Source organism: Tachysurus vachellii, chromosome 6 (genome assembly GCF_030014155.1).
Source record: "Tachysurus vachellii isolate PV-2020 chromosome 6, HZAU_Pvac_v1, whole genome shotgun sequence".
In the NCBI taxonomy this organism is placed as follows: Eukaryota; Metazoa; Chordata; class Actinopteri; order Siluriformes; family Bagridae; genus Tachysurus; species Tachysurus vachellii.
Window position 1 is genome coordinate 20,517,620 of NC_083465.1, and position 22,162 is coordinate 20,539,781.

Genomic DNA, 22,162 nt, shown 5'->3' on the forward strand with positions numbered 1-22,162 from the left:
GGCTGACCCGAGACTCAAACCCACAACCTTAGGTTGAGACTCACGACTGTAGTGAGTGTACAGCATGTATAACAGTGTCAATTTGCTGTTCCCTCAAAATAACTCAACCCACAGTCTTTAATGTCTAAACCACTAGCAAAAAAAGTAAGTACACCCCTAAGTGAAAATGTCCAAATTTTGCCCAATTAGCCATTTTCTCTCCCCGGTGTCATGTGACTCGTTAGTGTTACAAGGTCTCAGGTGTGAATAGACAGCAGGTTTGTTAAATTTGGTGTTACCGCTCTCACTCTCTCATACTGGACACTGGAAGTTCAACATGGCACCTCATGACAAAGAACTCCCTAAGGATCTGAAAAAAAGAATTGTTGCTCTACATAAAGATGGCGTAGGCTATAAGAAGATTGCCAAGACCCTTAAACTGAGCTGCAACACGGTGGCCAAGACCATAAAGCTGTTTAACTGGACAGGTTCCACTCAAAACAGGTCTCGGCATGTCGACCAAAGAAGTTGAGTGTACGTGGTCAGCGTCATATACAGAGATTGTGTTTGGGAAATAGACTTATGAATGCTGCCAGCATTGCTGCAGAGACTGATGGGGTGGGGGGTCAGACTGTCAGCGCTCAGACCATACGCCACACACTGCATCAAATTGGTCTGCATGGCTGTCGTTCCAGAAGGGAGCCTCTTCTAAAGATGATGCACAAGAAAGCCAGCAAACAGTTTGTTGAAGACAAGCAGACTAAGGACATGGATTACTGAAACCATGTCCTGTGGTCTGATGAGACCAAGATAAACTTATTTGGTTCAGATGGTGTTAAGCGTGTGTGGTGGTAACCAGGTGAGGAATATAAAGACAAGTGTGGTCTTACCTACAGTCAAGCATGGTGGTGGGAGTTTCATGGTCTGGGGCTGCATGAGTGTTGTATATAATATATAATTGATTGGACATAATTTAGAAAAACACACACCTCTTTATAGAAGGCCTAATAGCTCACCATTCACGAAGCATTCAGAGATTGTACCAGCTTCAGTTGTGTTCCACTTCATGAAGATTTCGCACCTTCAGTGAGAAGAGGCTAACTCCGTGAAGACCATGTACCCGGTTGGAATTCGCTCAATGACTATTGCAAACATTCAAATACAAGTTACAAACTCCATTTTGTCCCTGAGGACAACAACCTCCTAATCAATACACAATTGTTGGACTGTATATGACTGTAGAAAGGACATTATTTATAATAACACCAGCTCTGTGATGTCATCATGGAGGAGTGGAAGAGTTCTCCAGTGGCATCCTGTGATGCTCTGGTGAACTACATGCCTAAGAGGCAGTGCTGAAAAACAGCATTTGGGGAAGAAGGGCTTTAGTAAGACAGGTGACCAAGAACCTGATAGTCTCTCTGACTGAGCTCTCAATATCCTGTGTAGAGATCCTGTGCAGATGTCGGAAAACTTTATGTATGTAATAGTTTGCTTGTTTATGTTCATTAACAATGTGTGCATTTGATTGGTTAAAGATAATTAAGACAAGAATCCACTCTACTGACACACACAACCACCCACACACCATATATCCATAATAATCTCTATACTGGCTATCTGTTGTTTAGAACTAATTACAAACTGTTGCTACTTATGTACAATCCGTCACACTCTGCCATCAAAAAACTCAGGACTTCTGGTAGTTCCCAGAAAAACAAAGTCTACTAAAGGCGGTAGAGTATTTTTGTATTTAGCTCCTAAATTTTGGAATAGTCTTCCTGACAGTGTTCAGGACTCAGACACACTCTTCCAGATTAAATGTGTATCTACTGGAGTGTTTATAACTAACTCCTCCTCAATACATTTGTCAGATTGTATATTGAATTATTGTATATGTATAATCACACCCTGCAGTGTCACTTTAATGATGATGGGTTCCCTTTTGAGTCTGGTTCATCTCAAGGTTTCTTCCCCTTCCATCTAAGGGAGTTTTTCCTTGCCACAGTTGCTTCAGTCACCTTAGCTTGCTCATTGGGAATAAATACAAACACATTTAAACATAAGTATAAATATAATATTCCATATACTAAGGAAGTTAGCACTCTTGCTTTCTGCAGTGTGTGTTCAGTACTTTGTGGCATAGCAAGAGCAGCAGTCTAAAAATATGTGGAGGGTAGATTCATTACTTGCACTTTTATTTGTTTCTGCGAAAACATATTCCAGTCTTCACCATCGCCTTATACATAGCAAGAAATCACTGTGGTTTAGGAATACAGAAATGATACAGGTTACAGAAGGAGTATAAATCAACAGTTCATTCCATTAGTATAAAATTATATGTTGCTGTCCCCTTAAACTGATGTAACGCACCAAGCTCAAAGTCCAAGTTGAGTAATAGTCTGTTGATACAAAAAACCTTCGGCTGGTTTTGGTGACCAATCTATCTAAAAATCCTATTACAGGACTTTTAGGAACATCTCAGGATCACTAATGGAGATTCCAATATATACTGTTGATGCATTTACTAATTTACCATTTAAAGGAAACCCTGCTGCAGTTTGTCTTTTAGAGAATGTAAGTCATTTTCAAATAGTCAAAAAGACTACAGTCCATTTAGGCAGTAGGATTTACCATGCAATGTTTATAATGTATCCAGGAACTGAAAGATGAGCTTTATCAGAAAATAGCAGCTGAAATGAACTTGTCTGAGACTGCATTCATCACAAAACTGCAACCAACAGAAGATTTTTGTTCAGGTACTCAACTCTTCAGGTCTTATTGTAATTATTTGCTTATAAGCGGTCATGTTTGTATATTTTACTGATGGGTATGAGATTGTGTTTCTTTTTTTCCAGTTTAATCACATAATTTATACATAACCACTTCTTAGGTCTGTGATTATCAGAGACAAATTCTGACCTCATTGAGGGTAGTTGTTTAGACAGACAAACTTTTAACATATGTGACATTTGCGAAACCTTTACCAGCGTTTTTCAGAATATGTACAAATTCAGAATTCATTTATACACACATGTTTCTGGAATTGTTTTTCCCTTGTGTCTCTTTTGCGTACACAGTGTTATAAACGTTTTGCAAAAATTAAAATGCAAAATGTGTTTCATATTGCATTTATTGTCAAAACAGATCTGACAGTAACACACATCTAATAAATGGTCTTTTACAGGAGCGAGGTTTGCCTTGCGCTGGTTCACCCCTAAAAATGAGATCGCACTTTGTGGCCATGCGACACTAGCTTCAGCAGCAGTGCTCTTTTACAAGAAAAGTAAAAGTATTTAATCTGTAACATTTTGCAAAAAAAAGCTCAGCAGAGATAAATGCAACTGTACCTAAAACCGATTATTTCTTAGGTAACACCAACTCTGTGTTGGCCTTTGAGACTCTGAGTGGAGAGCTGCTGGTGCATCAACGAGGGGAATCATTAGTGATGAACTTCCCTCTCAATAAACCAGAAGTCCAGGTACAGCCACTCATAATTATAGAGGTCCACAAATGTACTTGGACATTTTACCCAGTGTTTAACTTAAAAAAAAATTATAAATTAAAAAAGTATAAATTATTGTTAAAACATGAACCATCTTAATTTCAATGAGAACAAAACAGTCATTAGACACTTAGGCTTAGATCTAGTGTGCTTACATTCCTAATTCCTAATTCTGACACAACACATAGTATGTGATGATCTTTACCTATGAATATAATTACCTGCATGTCTTCAGTTAGTACTTTAAAGTAGGCTTACTAAAAGGGCAACAAAGGCCATGAGTTCTGAGAAAGGGCTTAGCAGTGTCTGTTTACTTGAACAAGGTCACTCCAATTTTCAGATCAGCAAAAATTCTCTCACTGGACAAGAAGTGTATATTTTTTTACAAATCTAAGAAATTGTAATTGTGAAATAACAGTATAAATGCAGAGCCAAAATTTCCACCAAAAAGATTCAATAGGAAATTTTTACATACAATAAAGAAATACAAATGACAAAAAGTAGCAAGTATTGCTCCTGAGATCAGTGAGGAATTCCAGATACAGTCGTCCAAACCTTTTCAGATGGGTTAAAACTTTAGATTAATCTGATGATAGACACTGTGTGGAATAAGCCTGGAGAAGAATTCTAACCAGACTGTACTATGGACACCATAAAGCGTTAAGGTCAGGGTCAGTTTTATCAGGAGTGTCCAAAGTCCAGCCCTATGAACAAATGCAGTAAAGTGAGGGATATTAATTGGCCTGTGGCTTCTCTCCTAGAATGAATGATATGAGGCAAAACAGCTAACATATTGCAATTTGTACATGACGGCAGCAGCAGACTATTGGACAAACTGTTAATGTGCAAATGTAGAATGCAAAGGCTTTTCCCCTTCTGACTAAACTCACTCACTCACTCATTTTCTACCGCTTTATCCGAACTACCTCGGGTCACGGGGAGCCTGTGCCTATCTCAGGCATCATCGGGCATCAAGGCAGGATCCTCTGACTAAACATGTACATTAATTTACTAAATAAACAGTAGTCATAGCAACAAAAACTGTCAGAACGTGATTTCAAAAGAGCTGAAATTAAGAATACTTTTTCCTCGACATCCATAACATATGCATTCATCATTCATGTTAAGAGACAGTTGAAAATTAATATTATGAGACACTACAAAACAAGGATCTCAGAGGATGAGAGAGCAGAGAAACCTATGGTAGCTGGATGATATCATGGCAGAAGCTATTTTATTTCAACCAGCACACAACATTGAAAAATCTAATTGCAATGTTTCTAAACAAAACATGGAAAATCCTTTGGGGATTTTTTGGGGAAATCTGAACAAAAAGGGTTCTAGTAAACATATATACTGTACACTTGTATAACAGCAGAAGGTGGATGAGGTATTGAAATTTGGTGTGAAAACCAGCAATGGAGTGAATGTGGAAGACAGAATGCACAAATCCAGCATGTAAACTGTTTAATATGGGTGGTGCTGTAGACATGGATGTATACTGTATAAGTGAATAGTTTACAGCCCAAAAGTTTTTTGTTCATAATTCATGTGTCTATATTTTACCTGTAGGACCAAAAGAAATTTAATAACATTCTTAAGGTAAGTTTACCTTTTTACAACTATTAATATAACCATCAACTCAGAGTATAGCATCATACAATAGCTATTTTAAAATGTTTACAGACCCATAAACCCAGTCTGGATGCCCATGTAGGTGTTTTCCTTAAAATTACAGGCTGCTGTGGGAGATTTGCCCATTCAAGAGGTCTGTTACTGTAAAACAACAAAGAAACTGCTAGTACGTTTGCTCGATACATGTGACAGGTACAGGACACTCACAACATATATGATAATCTTATTATAATTAAAACACCTCAATAAATTATTATATTCAGAAACCATTTGGCTAGGAAATGTTTTTCATCATAATTCTTATACTGTTTGCAACTTGCATTTGTTCTTCAAAATGCAGGCTAATTTATTTCCAAAAATATTGAGAATATAATAATAATAATAATAATAATAATAATAATAAAAAAACGTGACATTTGGTTGAAGGTCTGTGCTTACTTCCCTGAGTCCGGTTACTGACGCTCTACTGAAAAGTGAAGACAGTGGTAGGATTATGAGTGTTATCATCACAGTGAAAGGAGCTCCATCCCCACAGCCAGGATACGACTTTTACTCCCGTAACTTTGCACCATGGGTTGGAGTCCCTGAAGATCCAGTGACTGGTAAACTACCTTTTACATGACTTAATCTGTCCATGACTTAATCTGTCCCTGCCTTCAAATTTCCCAGCATGCAGGACTCCATTAACACAGGTTTTCAGTATTACAGAAATTGAATGTCTGTAATTAATTCTATTTTATTTACAAATAGAAGTTCCATAAAAAACTTTTATAATGCTGCACATTGGCAATCTGCACAGCTTAAAAATGCCTTCTATGTACAGTAATTGTCTCTATTTGCGTTGGACAGCACAGATACCTGATTTTGATTTTTGCTTTTCCTGAAGGCTCTGCACATACAGTCCTCGCTGCGTACTGGTCAGAGAAACTTGGAAAGAAGAAAATGTTAGGTAATAAGGCCTAATCGTGTTATTAGACTTTTGGTCAAAAAACAAAAAAACATTTTTTATGCCCATCTTCTTATGCCCATCTTCTTAGTTTATAATTCAGTTGTTTTCTAAAATAACAAATATGAAAATAAATTTGGGCATAAATTCCACCACTAAATATAAATAATAACTGATAAAATAATTGACATTGATAGAATGAAAGAATATGAATTTATTCATTGAACTATAGTAAGCCCTTTATCTTAGGCACGGTTGATCCTGAGTCTACCCCACTGGCTACACGAACACCTTGTATAGAAATCCTAGACAAATTCTTTACATTCAGTGCATAGGCTAATGCTTAGCTATTAGGCACTTATAACAAAGAGTGCATCACATTGATTAAATTAATTAAATCATAAGAAACAGCTGAATATAAAACCTCAATCATTCATGATTTATAAAAATATGAGGCTCTGGGCAAAGCCACATTTAGGGAAGATAAGTATAACAAATCATTTGAGAAAAATCCAGATTATACTCAATTTTTGAACAGAAATTCATAATACAGATTCCATTTATAGCTCAGTTGAGAGATCCAGAGGTAGAAGGCATTAAGATTTGTTCTTATGATTAACAGGTTGAAACTGACAAAAGAACAATGCTCCAAATTATTCACAGCCCTTCCTGCTTTGACTTGTGTTTGTGTGGCAGCCTACCAGTGCTCTAGACGTGGCGGTGAGCTCGAGTTGGAACTGAAAGGAGACACCAGAGTGGACATCGCTGGCCGAGCAGTGATTCTCCTTCAAGGAATCCTCAAACTCTAAAGACTTCCACAGAAACACTATGGAAACTTTTATTCATAGTGCACTGATCATCAGTAGATATATACATTTTAATAACAAATTTTGTTCGCCACCAAGTTTATTGGTGGATTTTATTCCAGCAGGTTAATTTGGTAATAAATTATGTAACAAATAATGTCTGTGGTGCTCTAAGAACAGATTTTTTTAATACATTGATCTAATTCTTTAGTCAAGAAAAGTTAGAAAATAAATACTTAAATAACTTTATTATTAGAAAACAGAGAAATTCTCACAGGACTGTATTTAAAAAATACTTTGTTCAGAATATCTTTAAACCAAAATGATTAAAAGCATGTAAAAAAAAAAGACTTGGTAAAATGAGGTAAGAATTACAAACATCAAAAATGGCATTAATCTCGCAGTATTATAATGTACCATTAACTTATCATCAGTCAAAACTCTCATTCAAGTACAAAGAAACTGCCTTCATTATGGGTCGTTAACTCAGTAACTGTGAGGTAGAAATAAGATGCTACAGAGTGTTCAGGTCCACCAAATGTCACATTTTGATGCGAGGTAGTGCCTCATGAGCAGCGGGTGGCAGCTGGCAGATGTAGTCCATGTTAAGGAGAACAAATGATGCTTCTTGACCTACAATAATCATGTCATTTCAAAGATACCTTAAAAGAGTGATGTACAAATAATATATACAACAGATCAGCCTAGTTTTCTTCATTTTAAGCATTCTATTCAATCAGCTGTGGCATCAGCTGGAGGGAAGAGGATTGATTGTCATTCCAGAAACTATTTGGAAACAATTTTAAAAAACTACAGTAAATGGCTACGTCACCACCAATTACAACAGCTGGACTACATGAAAGTGGTAACTATCCCTTACTAGTAACTAGTATAATCTAGTAAATAGTAGAGAAGACTTTTCTGAACTCAATGAATCATGTCATATTCGAATTAATCTTAAAGTTTACAGGAGCCTCAGGAAGCAGGGAAAAAGACTGAATGATGATAATGTAATTTAACTGAAATTTATTGATTATCAGAGACAACAAAATGTTATCACTCTGGTAAATCTGTTGTTCTTAAATGACCAAAACTAAAGCAGAGTCATGTATAAAGGATATCATGTTCTCCTGCTGCATGTGAGTGAGAAGTTTCTCCAGTGGTGCATAGAGACGCAGTGTAGGAACCGAGCCCAGCATCAGTAGCTTATGTTTGGCTCTGGTTATGGCTACGTTCAGCCTTCGCCAGTCTTTCAGCAGCTCTCCCAGCTAAAACACAAACACACAGTAAGAAAGAAAAAAAGAAAACACATCTGAATAAGCAGTAATGTGGTATTGGAAAGGTGGTCTACAATGAAAGTAGTTTTACAAATGTTGCTTTTCGGAAACAGTGTTTCTGTTCTCCAGTATAGGGAAATTCTCGTCGGTGGTAATTTGCAAAGATTCTGCAGATTAGTGGGTGGGAATATAATTGTCCAAAAAGTATCCAAAAAAAACTGCAGCCTGCCAAATACCATAAATGGAAATGGAAGCAACCTACTAGTCCACAGGAAAAAAACATCAGCTGTGGATTGACCCTAATGGTCTCAGTGTAGGGGAGATACAACCTCCAATCAGTAAATTTCGTCCCAGAGCTCTTACTAACTCAAACTGCTGTATTGTAAGTGAAGTCTACCAGACTCAAATTACCAGGAGTCTGTCTAGGACAGTCCAGATCTGGCTGCCTCCTGACTGGAATTGCATCAACTTGCTTAAACTGTGTTTTGCCTTATTTGAAAGTCAATTTGGATAAAAATTGTCTGCAAAGTTAATAAATGATTGAACCAAGAAACTCCACAAGGGCAGAACATGCTGGAATTGCCTTCCATTCATTATAAAGGAAATTGTCTTAACTGAAATGAAAGTTAAAAAGATAAATGAAGCTATAATGAGTTTCAGTGGAAGGAATCAGATTAATATTACATTCTTAAACTCCTTACAAAATAAAGCTCTGTAAAGCTACTATAGGCTCACATACTGCCCTACATGACAGATTCACTGCTTACATTGCCCTCTGTGTGGCTCCTGACAAAGGACACAATGATGACACTCTTGTCCCGGCCCTGATACTTGTCCACTGTGTTCACCTCCACGGCTCTGAAGGACTCTTCTTCCAGCAGAGTGGAGACAGCTTTGAGCTGCTGTCGGTATGGAGCGATGACGCCGATGTCACTTGCCCTGCAGCCGGCCTGAAACATCAATAAAACGTGTTTCTTTTCAGTATTTAATCACTCAATACAAAACCAAAAGTTTGCCTTCATGTTTGTTATGATGTATTGCTTGCGCAATATGTATAGCGTAGGGTTAGGGTATTTAAGGCATCTCCAGACTAAATCAAGAGCTGTGTTTTAAATGGAATGTTTACAACATCCCAGCTTCATTAAATCAATGGTTGTAGTGAGACTGGTCTCAGATAAATCCTGTAGGTATCTGTTTAATAACTTTGTTTTGCTGTGATTCTTGCACAAAGAAACGCTTCCTGAAGAGCCTTTTGTGCTGAAACAAAAAGCTCATATAGCATGCACATTAAAACTACAAGACTATTTAGCATATCTAACAAACACTCTATTCTCCCCATGGTTGTTTTCATGTATCCTTTTAACTACCACCTAATTTGTTTGGTGATATAAAAACCCAATAAATATTCAATAAAACAAAATAAATCCGGTTTCGGCTCAGTAATGAGCTACACACTGTGTTCTGCTTAAGTCTAAAAAAAATTAATGTGACAACAATAAAGTTCTTTTCTGTTGTCTCATTACTTCATTTAAAACAGCACAAGAATCAAGCAGTCTCAATGTGCATTTTGAACACAGCCAAGCACATTTAATCTAGCTAAATCAGGCAAGTATTTGATCAGGTTAGCCAGATTATAGCCAGATAATCTACGAGATGAAGGCTTAGAAGTCTTAAATGTCTGTTATATTCTGGCATATTATGATTTATAATGATAATAATTTGAGTACTATATAACCTTAAGCAGCAGGCTAACAAGAGCATGCACCAAGTTGGCCTCTGTGCGATTACTGACTCCACCTTTCTCCACAGTCTCTAGGGCTGGAACCTGCAGTGACAGAAACAGTGGAAGACGTCATAAATAAATAAATAAATCAAAGCCTACGTCCTGAGTAAGAGGTTAAAGGTGGGGTCTCCGTTGTTTGAGAAATGCTTCAGAAAACTGCGTTGGGCCGACAAACAAAACAAATACAAAACTAACGTGTAGTCAATGAGCAGAAAGGGGCGGGTCTTGTCAATATGGGCGGAGAGAGTGTTCACTGTGCATGTGAGACATTAAAAGAAAGCGATTGAAACATTGACATGGAGGATAAAAACAAAGAAAGAAAGCAAAGAAAGGCTTACGATAAGGCAAGAAGTAGGACCATGTTAATATAGGATCAGCTTTCCAGCGATGGAGAGAACTGAAGGAGCGGGAAGTTGGGGCATATTCACAGATTCGAGTTTCCCCGAGTCAATAACTCCTGAGCTAAACGCTGTTACTACACAAATAACACCTCTTTTCTATCGTAGTAATATAGAGAGGCAGCTACAACCGCGTTTTGTGTATTAACAGCATTTAGCTCAGGAGTTATTGACTCAGGAAACTCGAATCTGTGAATATGCGGCCAACTTTACTTAAGACGCCGAGGCGCTTTTTTCCTTCTCGATAGGTGAGTAAGGTTCGTTTTGCTTTGTTACACTGAACTAATATATGCCGTCCTTTGCATGATTATTCTTGTGTGTCATTTTTGCTTGTTTGTTTATCTGCAATCCTATTGTTCTTCCCTTCAGCTATGATAAGGACACATTTCTTTCCATTAGTTGCCTGGGTTACGTATGTATGTGTGGGCGGAGCTATCAATACAGGGGTGGGGCGTGATTGTTTTGGTGATTTCAAATGTCAACATTGGCTTTCAAACAACGGAGACCCTGCCTTTAACTAATCTTGCCTGCCTGTCTAAAATATCATGAGGTTAGCAGCACAACAACAGAGGAGGTCAGACAGACCTGTGACGTGTCCAGAAAGCAGACAGACTTTTGAGGATCGAGTGCAGCTTGAACCCAGGCAGTGTACTGAGGCTGACAAACACACAGCTCTTTCTCTAGCACGTCCCTGCAAGGCAGCTGTAGTTGTGCAATGGCGGTCCGCTCAGAGCCGCACTCCAACCTACCCTCGTACATCAGGGCGTTGCTCAGGGACATAATCATGCTGCAGCACACAAAGAAAAGCCAAAAGATTTACAACATCCATGTGGACCTCCCTGACTAATCAGAATTCTGATGGTCACCCTTCTCTGATATTTAAATATTTAAATGGACGATGTAGCAGATAAAAACAACCATCCACGTACCTCAAAAATAGTCAGTTAACAAGGGAAGGTTTTCCACCCTAGCTGTAGTATATTGTTGTATATACTGTGTACATTTTACTGTAATACACATTTAATAAAGCTCTAGCAATCAACAATATGTGACTAAACAACTTGGAAATTTCTCCCTAGCACAAGTTGGTTTTATTCTGTACAAAATTAAAGGATATTGTTTAAATTTATTGAGTCCTGAAGTTACACATTTAATATATTAATGAAGCAAATATCACATGTACATAATGTCATTTATATGGTTTTGCATAATTGTTTGAAATTTTAAGCATCAGACGTGTTCTGCACTGAAAATCTTATTATGACTGATGTTGATTCATTTCACTTGCAATTCAATTTGCAGTTCATCAAAAATATTGGTTAACGTGGAAACACAGATGTGGATACCAATTCATTATAAATGTACCAATTAAAATGGTGACCAGAGATAAAAACAAGTCAATTTGAGCCTAAATACAGTATAATCTGTATAAAGTATAAAGATTTTTGTCTAATGGCAAAAGACATGTTGTGCCCCACCTGTTCATCCTGTACTGGACATTGAGCTGAACTACAGCCTCACTGTGGTGCTCAAGACGCTTGAACAAGCTCTCATCCATGCCCAAAGTCCTGGGGAGAATTATACAAAACATGGCCGTTACTAAAGGTTACATTTACTGACATAAAATTTGCACTTCAAGTCAGGCAAAATAACTTGTGTGCAGACTGCTGAGAGGATCACTGGTGCACCCCTGCTCAGTCTATAGGATTAAACATCCCCAGGGGCAGGAAGCAGAAATAATCTTCATATGTAGTAATTAATAATAAAATCCACACATCCGAGCTATAACCTCATTTGAACTCCTTTGCTATAGAGCACTCTTCACTAAAACACACAAGTCTTTCGGTGCAATTTATAACTGCTACTTTATAAACAGACACTGGTTACTATTTCTTTTTTGTTGTTGTTGTTGTTTTTAACCTGCTGTACATTTGCAATTCTATGTAATGTTTATACTGGTCTACAATTTTCTATTGTTTTACTCTTGTTTCCATTTTACTATTCAATTCAACTCTATTTGTAATGCACTTTTAACAATTGTTAACAACTATCACAAAGCAGCTTTTACAGAAATACAGAAATACAGAAATTCAGGATATACATTTTAAACGTATAACTTTATGTCTAATGCGCAAGAGAAAAGATATGCCTGTGGCAGGGAAAAACTCCCTGGAACAAATTAAATGATTTATTTTTTATAACAGTGTACTATATGGACAAGTGAACTACAATAAAGAAGTTATCAAATGTTTTTTGTATACTGTCTTAACTATAGTATGGAAAATTATAAACAATACCTGGCCTCAGCATTTTGGACAATAGGAGGGAGCTGTTGGTGATCTCCTACAAGAACAAACCGCTGAGCATAGAAGAGTGGTCCCAAGCACACGGGCTGGCTGATCTGAGACGCCTCATCCACAATGCAGAAATCGAAGCGTCGTCGGCTGAAGATCGGATGCTTTACACCCATACATGTAGTGGCTACAATAAGCTGAGGAAAGAAAGATGAGAGCTTTGTTTTCACGTAACACATTTTCAAATAAAGTACAGCACCTGGTCTTACTGGCCTTCTCATAAGGAATGCTATCCTAACACAATTAAGATACAAACCTTTTACAAACAAGATACTTAAGCAGCGATGCTCATTTAAAATATCATGCGAAAAGTAATTTAACTCATCAAAATGCACAGATCAGAAATACAGGCTTTTAAAATTTGCTTGCTGTAGCCAAATGTTCAGCCTGCATTGTGTGTACCTCTTTGTTATAGAGATCCTCCAGCTGGTCGAGGGTGTCGATACCCCTGGTCCGATTCTGCTCCTCGGTGAAGGGCAAGATGTCACGGTGCACTTTCTGAGTTCGGCCCAGGCGCAAGAAGCCAACCTTAAACTTCTTCAGCTTCAACAAAATGTTATCTACAGCAGAATGTGTGTAGCTGGTCAAGAGCACACTGAAGCCACAAGCGTGCAGAATACGCACCTGCGGAACAAATAGATATAGATGACATCATATGGGAATACTATTCTCATAAACAAAATAAAACTCAGAATGTAAAGATTAACCATCACTAACTCCATTATTTCCGTGAAGAGGTTTCCAGCTGTTAACTGGCATTCATGCTCTATAAAGAAGTAAAGAGGGTCTTATTCTTACCAGAGTACAAATAGTGGTAGTTTTCCCAGTGCCAGGCATTCCAACAATAAGAGTATAGTCTTTGGACAGCAGGACCTTTTTCATGGCTTGCTTTTGAGGTTTGTTGAGCCCTAAGAAAAAATATGACATGTCTCAGAAATATAATCTCAGATTGAGAGCAAATTTTCAAATTGAGATCTCTCAAATTTTACAAAAGTCAAAAAAAAAAAGAAACAGGTGGCTTAGAAATAGCAATAGTAAGAGTTTACGGACCAAGCCCATGTCATGAAACAAAAATATAAACCAAGACACCTTTCAGAATGTTGGCTACAGTGTCCTTGGCCTCTCGGGGCAGAACACTACTGAGGCTATCGATGAATTGAGGAGGCTTAAACTCCACAATCAGCTGCCGCAGCCTCTCACTGCCAGACAGAACAACAGTCAGAACCATTACTGAACAGTATAGAGATCAAGGCAGGAATGCAATTATTATACTTAAAAAATAACAGAATAATCAGTCTAAGCATAGTGACCTGTTTGGCGAGTTCTCCATCAGCATAGAGAGGTTTCCAAGATGAGTGCTCAAGCCTCCAGCGCCTTCATCATGATCCAGCCGGAACACCATATCTGAGTAATTCTTGGAGAGATTTCTAAAAGGTGAAGCCATTAAAAATGGTCAATATATAACACACCCTTCTCAACATTAAGATGATCACACAGGAACAGGAATACAAGGAGGGGATAATTCTAGGCAAACCAGAGCATGGTCATTTGAATCTTTATAGGTGGGTGATTGGGGAAACTGAATGATGTGTCAAAATTATCCAACACAGAATCTGCCTTGAAACAAAGACAGCCTAAAATAAACACCCCTGATAATATAAAAAAGATTTATGTTAATTGAAAATGAGAAAACTGAATAAAGTAAATTAGAATGTGACTTACTTATCTAAACAGCATGTCACTTCTGCGTTTGTGATCTCGGTGATGTATCCAGAGGCTATACCGATGAATCTGGAGTTCTGGTCACTGATCACCACCCTGTCCCCAACTATCAGTGTGATGAGTCCATGCTCTTCTTGCCTACGTTTAAAGTGGTGCATATATGCACCATCAGAGAGAGCAGTCACCCCTCCCGCCAATACCATGTTCCCGACACAGCCACCATTCTTCTCCCTAAGGGACAACAAATACATTTAGCTGACTGGTTAGATTCTATCCTCTTCATTTACACATTTATTTTTGATATAACAATAATAATTACAGTATTCCCTTTGTCTCTACACCCACCTCTCCTGAGCAGACTGGAGCCAGATGTTGCGACGTCCTCCTTTGCTCTCCATGGTGAGTGCCTCCAAGCTGCAGAGCAGCAACCAGTGGCTGAAGTACTGCAGGTGAATCTGGTTCAAATGTTTACTCTCAAGCTGTAGAAAAGCCTGAGGGTCTTCAGAAGGACTTTCACCTAGACCCTTCTCCACAGCTCTAGACACAAAAGAAGTACATGAGTAGCCAGATGAGTAGATGGTACGATTTTGGGTCATACCGTTATGTGAGAAAGCAGATAAAAGTACATCTGTAAAGACTAACAACTATAACTATTTATGACAAACGGTTTATAGATGTTTGTATGAGGGCAAGTGAAGTCTATTCAGGAAATAAGAAAGAGCCAAGGATCATTTATAGAGTGTCCAACTCAAACCCAGGGAATTTAAAAACTTAAGTAAGAGAATTATATAAATCTGTAAATGTATCTAAAATTCATTCATTCATTCATTTTCTACCGCTTATCCGAACTACCTCGGGTCACGGGGAGCCTGTGCCTATCTCAGGCTCATTCAATCACACACTATGGACAATTTAGAGATGCCAATCAACCTACCATGCATGTCTTTGGACCGGCGGAGGAAACCGGAGTACCCGGAGGAAACCCCCGAGGCACGGGGAGAACATGCAAACTCCACACACACAAGACGGAGGCGGGAATCGAACCCCCAACCCTGGAGGTGTGAGGCGAACGTGCTAACCACTAAGCCACCGTGCCCCCGTATCTAATATTTATAAATAAAATTGTAATAAATTATTAAATTGATATTGTTTTAGCAGTTAATAAGCTGTTAATATGTCGTATGCAACGTGCATTATGGAGGTGTGAACTACCTGTTGTAAAGTGCACAGTTTCTTCTCTGTGGACAGTACTTGCAGGCCTGTGGGTCAGAGAGGACTTCAGGTAAACATGCCATTTGGCTTTTGCCCTCCAGTTTGATGAGGCTGTTGCTAAGATGGCGAACAAGACTGTTCCTCAGTTTGATCAGCTCTGTGAAGACAAAGACAAAAATAACCGTATCAGAGCTGACATGCTAAATAATTTGCCTATGCAGTGTCCTAGCTTTCTTGTAATGTTCTCATCTTAGTGTTCGCATTTATGTTTTCTACAATTTACAGAGCCTGGGGTGCCACAGTGACCAAACATCATCTTCTGAACAGATTACAGCTAAATGAGTGTCAGGACAACTCTGCTAAATTATTACAAGATTATTACATTATTTCTTTTCACTTAATCACTGATCCCACCTTTAAACATCTAAACAATTTATTTCTTTACCATGTGGTATCTGGCTTAAGTATTTTGTTAATAAAAATAAATACAAACCTCGTCTGTCCATGTGGTTACCCACTATAGGGTGTAGATTTCCAGTCTTCAAGTAGACAAGAAAACCCACCTCAGCATCTGACCGCCTCTCGGTACTCATTAGAGTATATAATATAACCTAAAATATAGAACTTTGTTTTAAGCCTGGATTTGTAATAGCTAACAGTGACAAAACAAAAACAGAATATCAACGTTCATTATTGTTCATAAGTGTTTTGCAATTGTTTAAAAAGTCTCAAAAAGATCATAACAAAAAAATACAATAAAAAAGAACGGGTTTAAACAACAACCCTACTATTTAACTGTCAAGTGTTAAACATGTGTTGATAGTGGATTATGTTCAGCTATGTTCTCCTCAGTCTTATACCTGGCTACGATGCTCAATGGAGTTAGACTCCTTGCCTGTCTTCAGCTCCAATGGTACGATCTTGTTCACATGCTTCCTGCCTCGGCGGTGGATCCTTACCCCTGCTGTCACATCAATTTTTCCTTTCAGACCAAACCTTGGAGACCAGATATTTTCCTCAATGTCCACAAAATCAGCGACGGTGACACTGCAGGCCGAGTCCTCCCGACTCAGAGCTCCATCACTGGGGCTGAGGACAGATACATAGCTAATGAGAATAATACTTTACCCTATGCCTAGTTTAAAACCACAACACATTCCTAAACAAGTTCTATTCATTTTTAAATTCCATCCTGCTAATAAAAGGAGAGAAAAATGCTCACAGTCTCAAAGTCAGCTGTTTCTGCCTGGTCTGATCAGAGCTGTGGAGATAATCTTTAGCCCATGCAGCAATTGCAGGAAGATATTCCTCCAGCTCCTGCTTCATGTCTGCTTGAGTCACTTTCAGACTGTACCTGGTCAAAACGGACATATGCAGTATAAACACACATATACACACACATATGTAATTACATCTCATAAGGTGTATGAGATGTTAACGTTTCTTACATTTGTCCCAGGTAGGTTGGGCTGAGCAGGGCTTCATTGGCCAGTTTCTCAAGCTTATCAGAAGAAAAGTCTAAGCTCATAGCAGCTTTTTGAAAGATGTCATGAACTATTGTCCCGTTCAGCATCTGCTTGCTTCCACCATCCAAATTCTGGAAGTAAAACAATGATTAGTTTTACATGTATGAAATAATCTGGTGATAAATCACCTATTCAATTGTAGGCATTTAAGAAATCTGCCATTGGGAAAACTCTGGATCTGCATGAGTCCGTCAATAAACAGCTGAATCACATTAACTGCCATTAAATCCACCCAAGCAAGAGCACATGTGATACAAATAAACCCAACTGCAGCTTTTTCATACATCATATACCTCAGGTTCGTACCTTAAACATCTCTCCAAGTACAGCACGTCTCATACAGCGGACACTGTTAGCTATACTGGTTCCTGAGATGAGTACATCAGGCAGAAGCACCAGGAAACTATAGTTCCTGTCAATCACCCATAAGCCAGAAACGCACTCCCCTTCCAGGTGAACAATGTCCCCCTCAGCAACCGGCGTATCCTCCCTTAAATATGCAAATAATACAACAAAGTGTAAACCCATTACACAACAAAGTACAGACTTTGAGCCCCCCTCAAAACACTCTGTAACTCCAGTGTAAAGCTCTCTACCAGCCATCCTTTAGAATACAGGTCTCTGTAGGGTGTGAAGACTTGGAGCAAGTGATAGTTAAATGCTTCTCGTTGTATCCTTGGGTTCCAGTGGTTTCTTGCACACCTAGAACCCAGTACCGGTTGTTGAGTCCAGAGGCTAGAATAACATGCTCAGGAATGCTTCTCTTCTTTCTATAAGTCAAAGAGAGACATGACAGGTTTGTAAAAAGCCATAAATGAGCAAAAAAAAGGGGGTTAAATTCTTAGGTTTAACTTCACTGAAATTATTTATTGAATAAGTGTATAGTACTTAAATAGTATTGAATGACGCAAGTCATTAACAAACATATTTAATACACCAAACATACTGTTAGCAAAGTAGCTACCACTTTTAGTAATTGAGCTTTTTATAGTACATCTGCAACAACCAATATTCAGTATGAAATGCCTAATCTAACTAATGCCATAATTAACATGTTCGAGCTTGTTTCTTGCCAACACATGGGGCTGAATCGTGGACTAGCATCTAGAACATACAATAAAAACATAGGTTTAACAATCTTAATTTGATAACTTTACTTGTACTAATGATGTTTATGTAAAAAATGTAATACAATGGGCCATATTATTGTTATCACCCTGGAGGAAAGAGATGTCCAGAAGTATTTAATTCCTTTTATAACACAGTAACTTGTCAATGCTAATAACAGTCTTCAAATAACATTTTTTACACTGTTTATAGCAGGGTGCCCGATCTTATCCGCAAAGGGCCGGTACGGGTGCAGGTTTTCACTAATATCAAGCAGGAGTCACACCTGATTCCTCCTGTTTAATTAGTTCATCTTGGCTGTTAGTAGACTCAGCTGTGGCTTCTGACTGATAAGAATAAAAATCTGCACCACGCCAGACAACTCTGTATTGTATTAATATTGTGACTGTAGGAGCCAATGTTGTGAATGCATTTTGGGCTGTCACCAGGTGGGGGCAGTGTGTGCAAAGAGGGTTTTTAAACAGGTGTTTCTTACAGGTAGGGTGGAGGGGAAACACGTACAGTTTTTTTACCACACAAACTATAAGAGAAACACACTGGATATCTACTTTCATCTTCAAAGATTGTAAATATATGTTTACATTATGTTCAATAAATTAGACAAGTTAAAATCTACTACAAAGGTCTTTTGGTGTGTGTAAAGCATGCGTTGTTTATCCAAGCCATCAGCAGCTATAGGAGTAACAGTGACTCAATCAGAGAGGTTTGTTCATATTATTACTTTCAGTATAAATGATAAGTTCCTTTACCAGATGCCATCTTAATGTTAATAATACAAAAAATGGACACAAAGCCCACTTTCCTGAAGAATTTCCCATTTTGGAGAACTTTAAGGAGAGGCTTTAGCTTTGACTGTTAAAGTGCTGAAGTGCTAAAACTTTGAAGACTCCTTCTATCAAAGATAAATAAATGTATGTTCACACACAAAAAAAAAAAAAAAACATTATCTTATAAACAATTACACAAAATTTTAAAATTGGTTTGTGGAGTGTTTGCCAAGTCCATGTGCTATTATAGAAATATATAACACATTAGAAAGATCACATCTGTGATTTAGCATACAAACAGAATTACTGTCCTTCTGACAAATCGGAATCAGGAATTCTACACCACTATGCTATAATGCTTGTTACTGGTCAGGAAATCAATACGTGATGGAAATTTACTATGCTGCATTACCAACCTAAGCAGGACACAGGAAATTATTCACCTTTAAATAATACAACCCAAAAGAATGAAACAAATACATACTCAAGTTTGGACTTTTTATGTTCTGGCTCTTCAAAACTTTGCTCCATTTTGTCATTAAACCAGCTGTCATCCAGTATACAGAGGTTCTCCTCAGCGGTTGTGACAACATTTTCTTTGTCACCAAGGTTCTTAAGCTCTTTTGATTTCTTCTCATTTACACAAACGATAACACTCTTCTCCTTTTCACCACCATCACTGTTGCATACCCATGAAGTGTAGGACACCATGAGATCCGACTGATTATCACTGGATGGTTCGGTAAAGTCCATGCTTGGGTTTATACAGAGAGGAATGTTCTCTTTCTCATCTTCACTAGAGCTGATTTTATGATGACTGACTCGTGATTTTGTAAAAGACCCAATGGCACCACTCCCCTTTCCTGATGTCATATATTCCAGCATCTTATCAGGAGTTAAGCTTGAACTATTCTTCTCAGATAAAGTCTTCTCAGCTTTGCCAGACTTATTCTGAATGATCTTTGAGAAAACTTTTTTTGATTTTTCATTTTTCAAATCAGCAGTTTCACGAATAATCTGAAGAAATTTGCCCAAGTCATCTCCCTCGAAGTTTGACTCCTGTTCAGAACGTTTCGGTAACTGCACTGTTCTGGGGCGTTTGGCTTTCTGATGCGTCTCCGAACCACGCATCAGCCGTTTCACTGAACCAAAATGACCAATAGCGTTTTCTGCTTTAAGTGTGTCCCCCGATTTTGGACTCGTCTTGTTCTGTGGTTGGAGTGATCGAGTGGACATGAGTTTAGTCCTGCATGTGAGACCTCGGGAACGTGGACTACGGGACACAGGGGAGCGCGGAGAATCAGAAAATGGCTGTGTTGGGCAATGCCGCTTTTTCTCACTCTCAGGCGTCTCAGGGATGGTGAGAGGGAACAGAGGGAACCTAGTGTCTTGCCCAACACAGGTCTTTACTACATTGGAGAGATCTACGTTTGTATGCATCGCTGTACCTCTTTTAGGGGATTTTGGTAGTACCTGTGAAAATATTAAAGGGTACATAATGGTGTTAGGTGATTCTCTCTTCAAGGCAGTTTTAGTACATGTAAAAAATAAAATAAAACAGGGAGAAGGACTAACATCATCAGCAAGTTCCATTTGACCATAATAATAATCATTTAGAGAATAGACCTGATAGCTCCTGTTCAGATGTACACACTGTCTAAGCACAAATCAAACAGATTTCAGAAAAGTGTTTCAACATCCAGGCTGATGCATATAAAATGTTATTTATATTTATATAAAATCTATTACTCTGAACACACCATCATGTATCATGCATCCTTGTTAGCCAGATGCTAGTGAAAATTAAATAATTGCTATAGAATTACAAAAGGCACCTCATCAGTCACCGTGAGCTTTTTTTCCTGTTATTATCTAGAAATGAAACCTCACAGTTCCACAGGACCTGATTAAATCCTGTGTGGACTTTCTAATGCTCTGTTCCTGTAGGTTTCCTCCAAGATCTCCTCAGATTTCTTTGCACATCACAAAAACATGCTGGTAGCTGGATTATATACATAGTGTTATCTAATGTGTTCCTATATGTGTGAATGTGTGTGTTGTTCCCAACAATGTGTCCTATACAGGGTGTATTCCCACCTCATGCTCAGCGTTTCTGTAACAGGACCCGGAGCCTCTTCCACCCTGACCAGGATAAAGAAAAGAAGGAAGAGAGAGAGAGAGAGAGAGAGAGAGAGAGAGAGACTTTATGAGTCCTGAACTTTGGTCTCTATCTTATCTCTAAACATGACTCCAGTAATACAGGAAGTTCATCAATCCATAAGATGAGTCACACATCCTGGTTTATTACTGAGGGATTAACTTACCTTGGGGAAAAATGCAGAAATGTCTGATTGCAGTCCACTGCTCACCTGAAACATGAGAAAGTTCACTGTTAAACAACACCACAGCTAGTTAACTACAGCTAGTTTACCCACAGCTAGTTAACTACAGCTAGTTACCCACAGCTAGTTAACTACAGCTTTTTACCCACATCTAGTTTACCCACAGCTAGTTAACTACAGCTTTTTACCCACATCTAGTTTACCCACAGCTAGTTAACTACAGCTAGTTACCTACTGCTTTTTACCCACATCTAGTTTACCCACAGCTACTTAACTACAGCTAGTTACCCACAGCTAGTTTACCCACAGCTAGTTAACTACAGCTTTTTACCCACATCTAGTTTACTCACAGCTAGTTAACTACTGCAAGTTACCCACAGCTAGTTTACCCACATCTAGTTAACTACAGGTTTTACCCACATCTAGTTTACCCACAGCTAGTTAACTACAGCTAGTTAACTACAGCTTTTTACCCACATCTAGTTTACTCACAGCTAGTTACCCACATCTAGTTTACTCACAGCTAGTTACCCACATCTAGTTTACTCACAGCTAGTTTACCTACAGCTAGTTACGTTCATCAGAACTCACCATGTTTTTCTTTGACTTGATTCTCGACATCGTCGACATTGTAATGTAAGAAAACGGCTATTCAGAAAGTTTCAGTACTAGATTATATAACACTGGTGTAAACAGGATTATATCCATACAGATTTACACACATTCTCCTTTCACAGATTCGCGCCAATGGTATAAACACAAGGTTCATTTCTTCTGGTGTT

General features: G+C 38.3%; 2 protein-coding genes across 2 annotated transcripts; one reads left to right on the forward strand and one right to left on the reverse strand.

Moving 5' to 3' along the window:
- The first annotated feature begins 2,374 nt into the window (after window positions 1-2,374).
- LOC132847490 (phenazine biosynthesis-like domain-containing protein 2) lies at window positions 2,375-6,900 on the forward strand. Its single transcript, XM_060872806.1, has 9 exons — window positions 2,375-2,556; window positions 2,639-2,738; window positions 3,167-3,265; window positions 3,351-3,460; window positions 5,057-5,086; window positions 5,223-5,311; window positions 5,546-5,721; window positions 6,006-6,068; window positions 6,762-6,900. Exons 1-9 carry the CDS (start codon window positions 2,473-2,475, stop codon window positions 6,872-6,874), a joined length of 864 nt encoding a protein of 287 aa, XP_060728789.1. The 5' UTR covers window positions 2,375-2,472; the 3' UTR covers window positions 6,875-6,900.
- A 433-nt stretch (window positions 6,901-7,333) lies between these two features.
- Window positions 7,334-22,162, reverse strand: dna2 (DNA replication helicase/nuclease 2). The gene is made up of 24 exons (XM_060872805.1): window positions 21,972-22,162; window positions 21,363-21,407; window positions 21,136-21,180; window positions 19,523-20,511; window positions 17,740-17,913; window positions 17,450-17,633; window positions 17,066-17,214; window positions 16,840-16,971; window positions 16,478-16,706; window positions 16,111-16,228; window positions 15,618-15,774; window positions 14,751-14,942; window positions 14,406-14,636; window positions 13,994-14,110; window positions 13,773-13,882; window positions 13,482-13,591; window positions 13,086-13,307; window positions 12,627-12,820; window positions 11,808-11,897; window positions 10,915-11,116; window positions 9,884-9,973; window positions 8,916-9,098; window positions 7,991-8,139; window positions 7,334-7,464 (listed from the first exon to the last, which is right to left on the reverse strand). The coding sequence occupies exons 1-24, from the start codon at window positions 22,008-22,010 to the stop codon at window positions 7,413-7,415; spliced, it is 4,203 nt and encodes a 1,400-aa protein (XP_060728788.1). The 5' UTR covers window positions 22,011-22,162; the 3' UTR covers window positions 7,334-7,412.

Excerpts from the sequence above, each read along its gene's own strand:
- LOC132847490 (XM_060872806.1), top strand. The coding sequence starts at position 2,473 with ATGGAGATTCCAATATATACTGTTGATGCATTTACTAATTTACCATTT. Across the intron at positions 3,461-5,056 it reads TCAATAAACCAGAAGTCCAG|GACCAAAAGAAATTTAATAA; the intron begins GTACAGCCACTC and ends TTTTACCTGTAG. Across the intron at positions 5,312-5,545 it reads TTGCTCGATACATGTGACAG|GTCTGTGCTTACTTCCCTGA; the intron begins GTACAGGACACT and ends ATTTGGTTGAAG.
- dna2 (XM_060872805.1), bottom strand. The coding sequence starts at position 22,010 with ATGTCGACGATGTCGAGAATCAAGTCAAAGAAAAACATG. Across the intron at positions 21,181-21,362 it reads TTTCTGCATTTTTCCCCAAG|GGTGGAAGAGGCTCCGGGTC; the intron begins GTAAGTTAATCC and ends TATCCTGGTCAG. Across the intron at positions 13,883-13,993 it reads ATGGAGAACTCGCCAAACAG|TGAGAGGCTGCGGCAGCTGA; the intron begins GTCACTATGCTT and ends TCTGTCTGGCAG.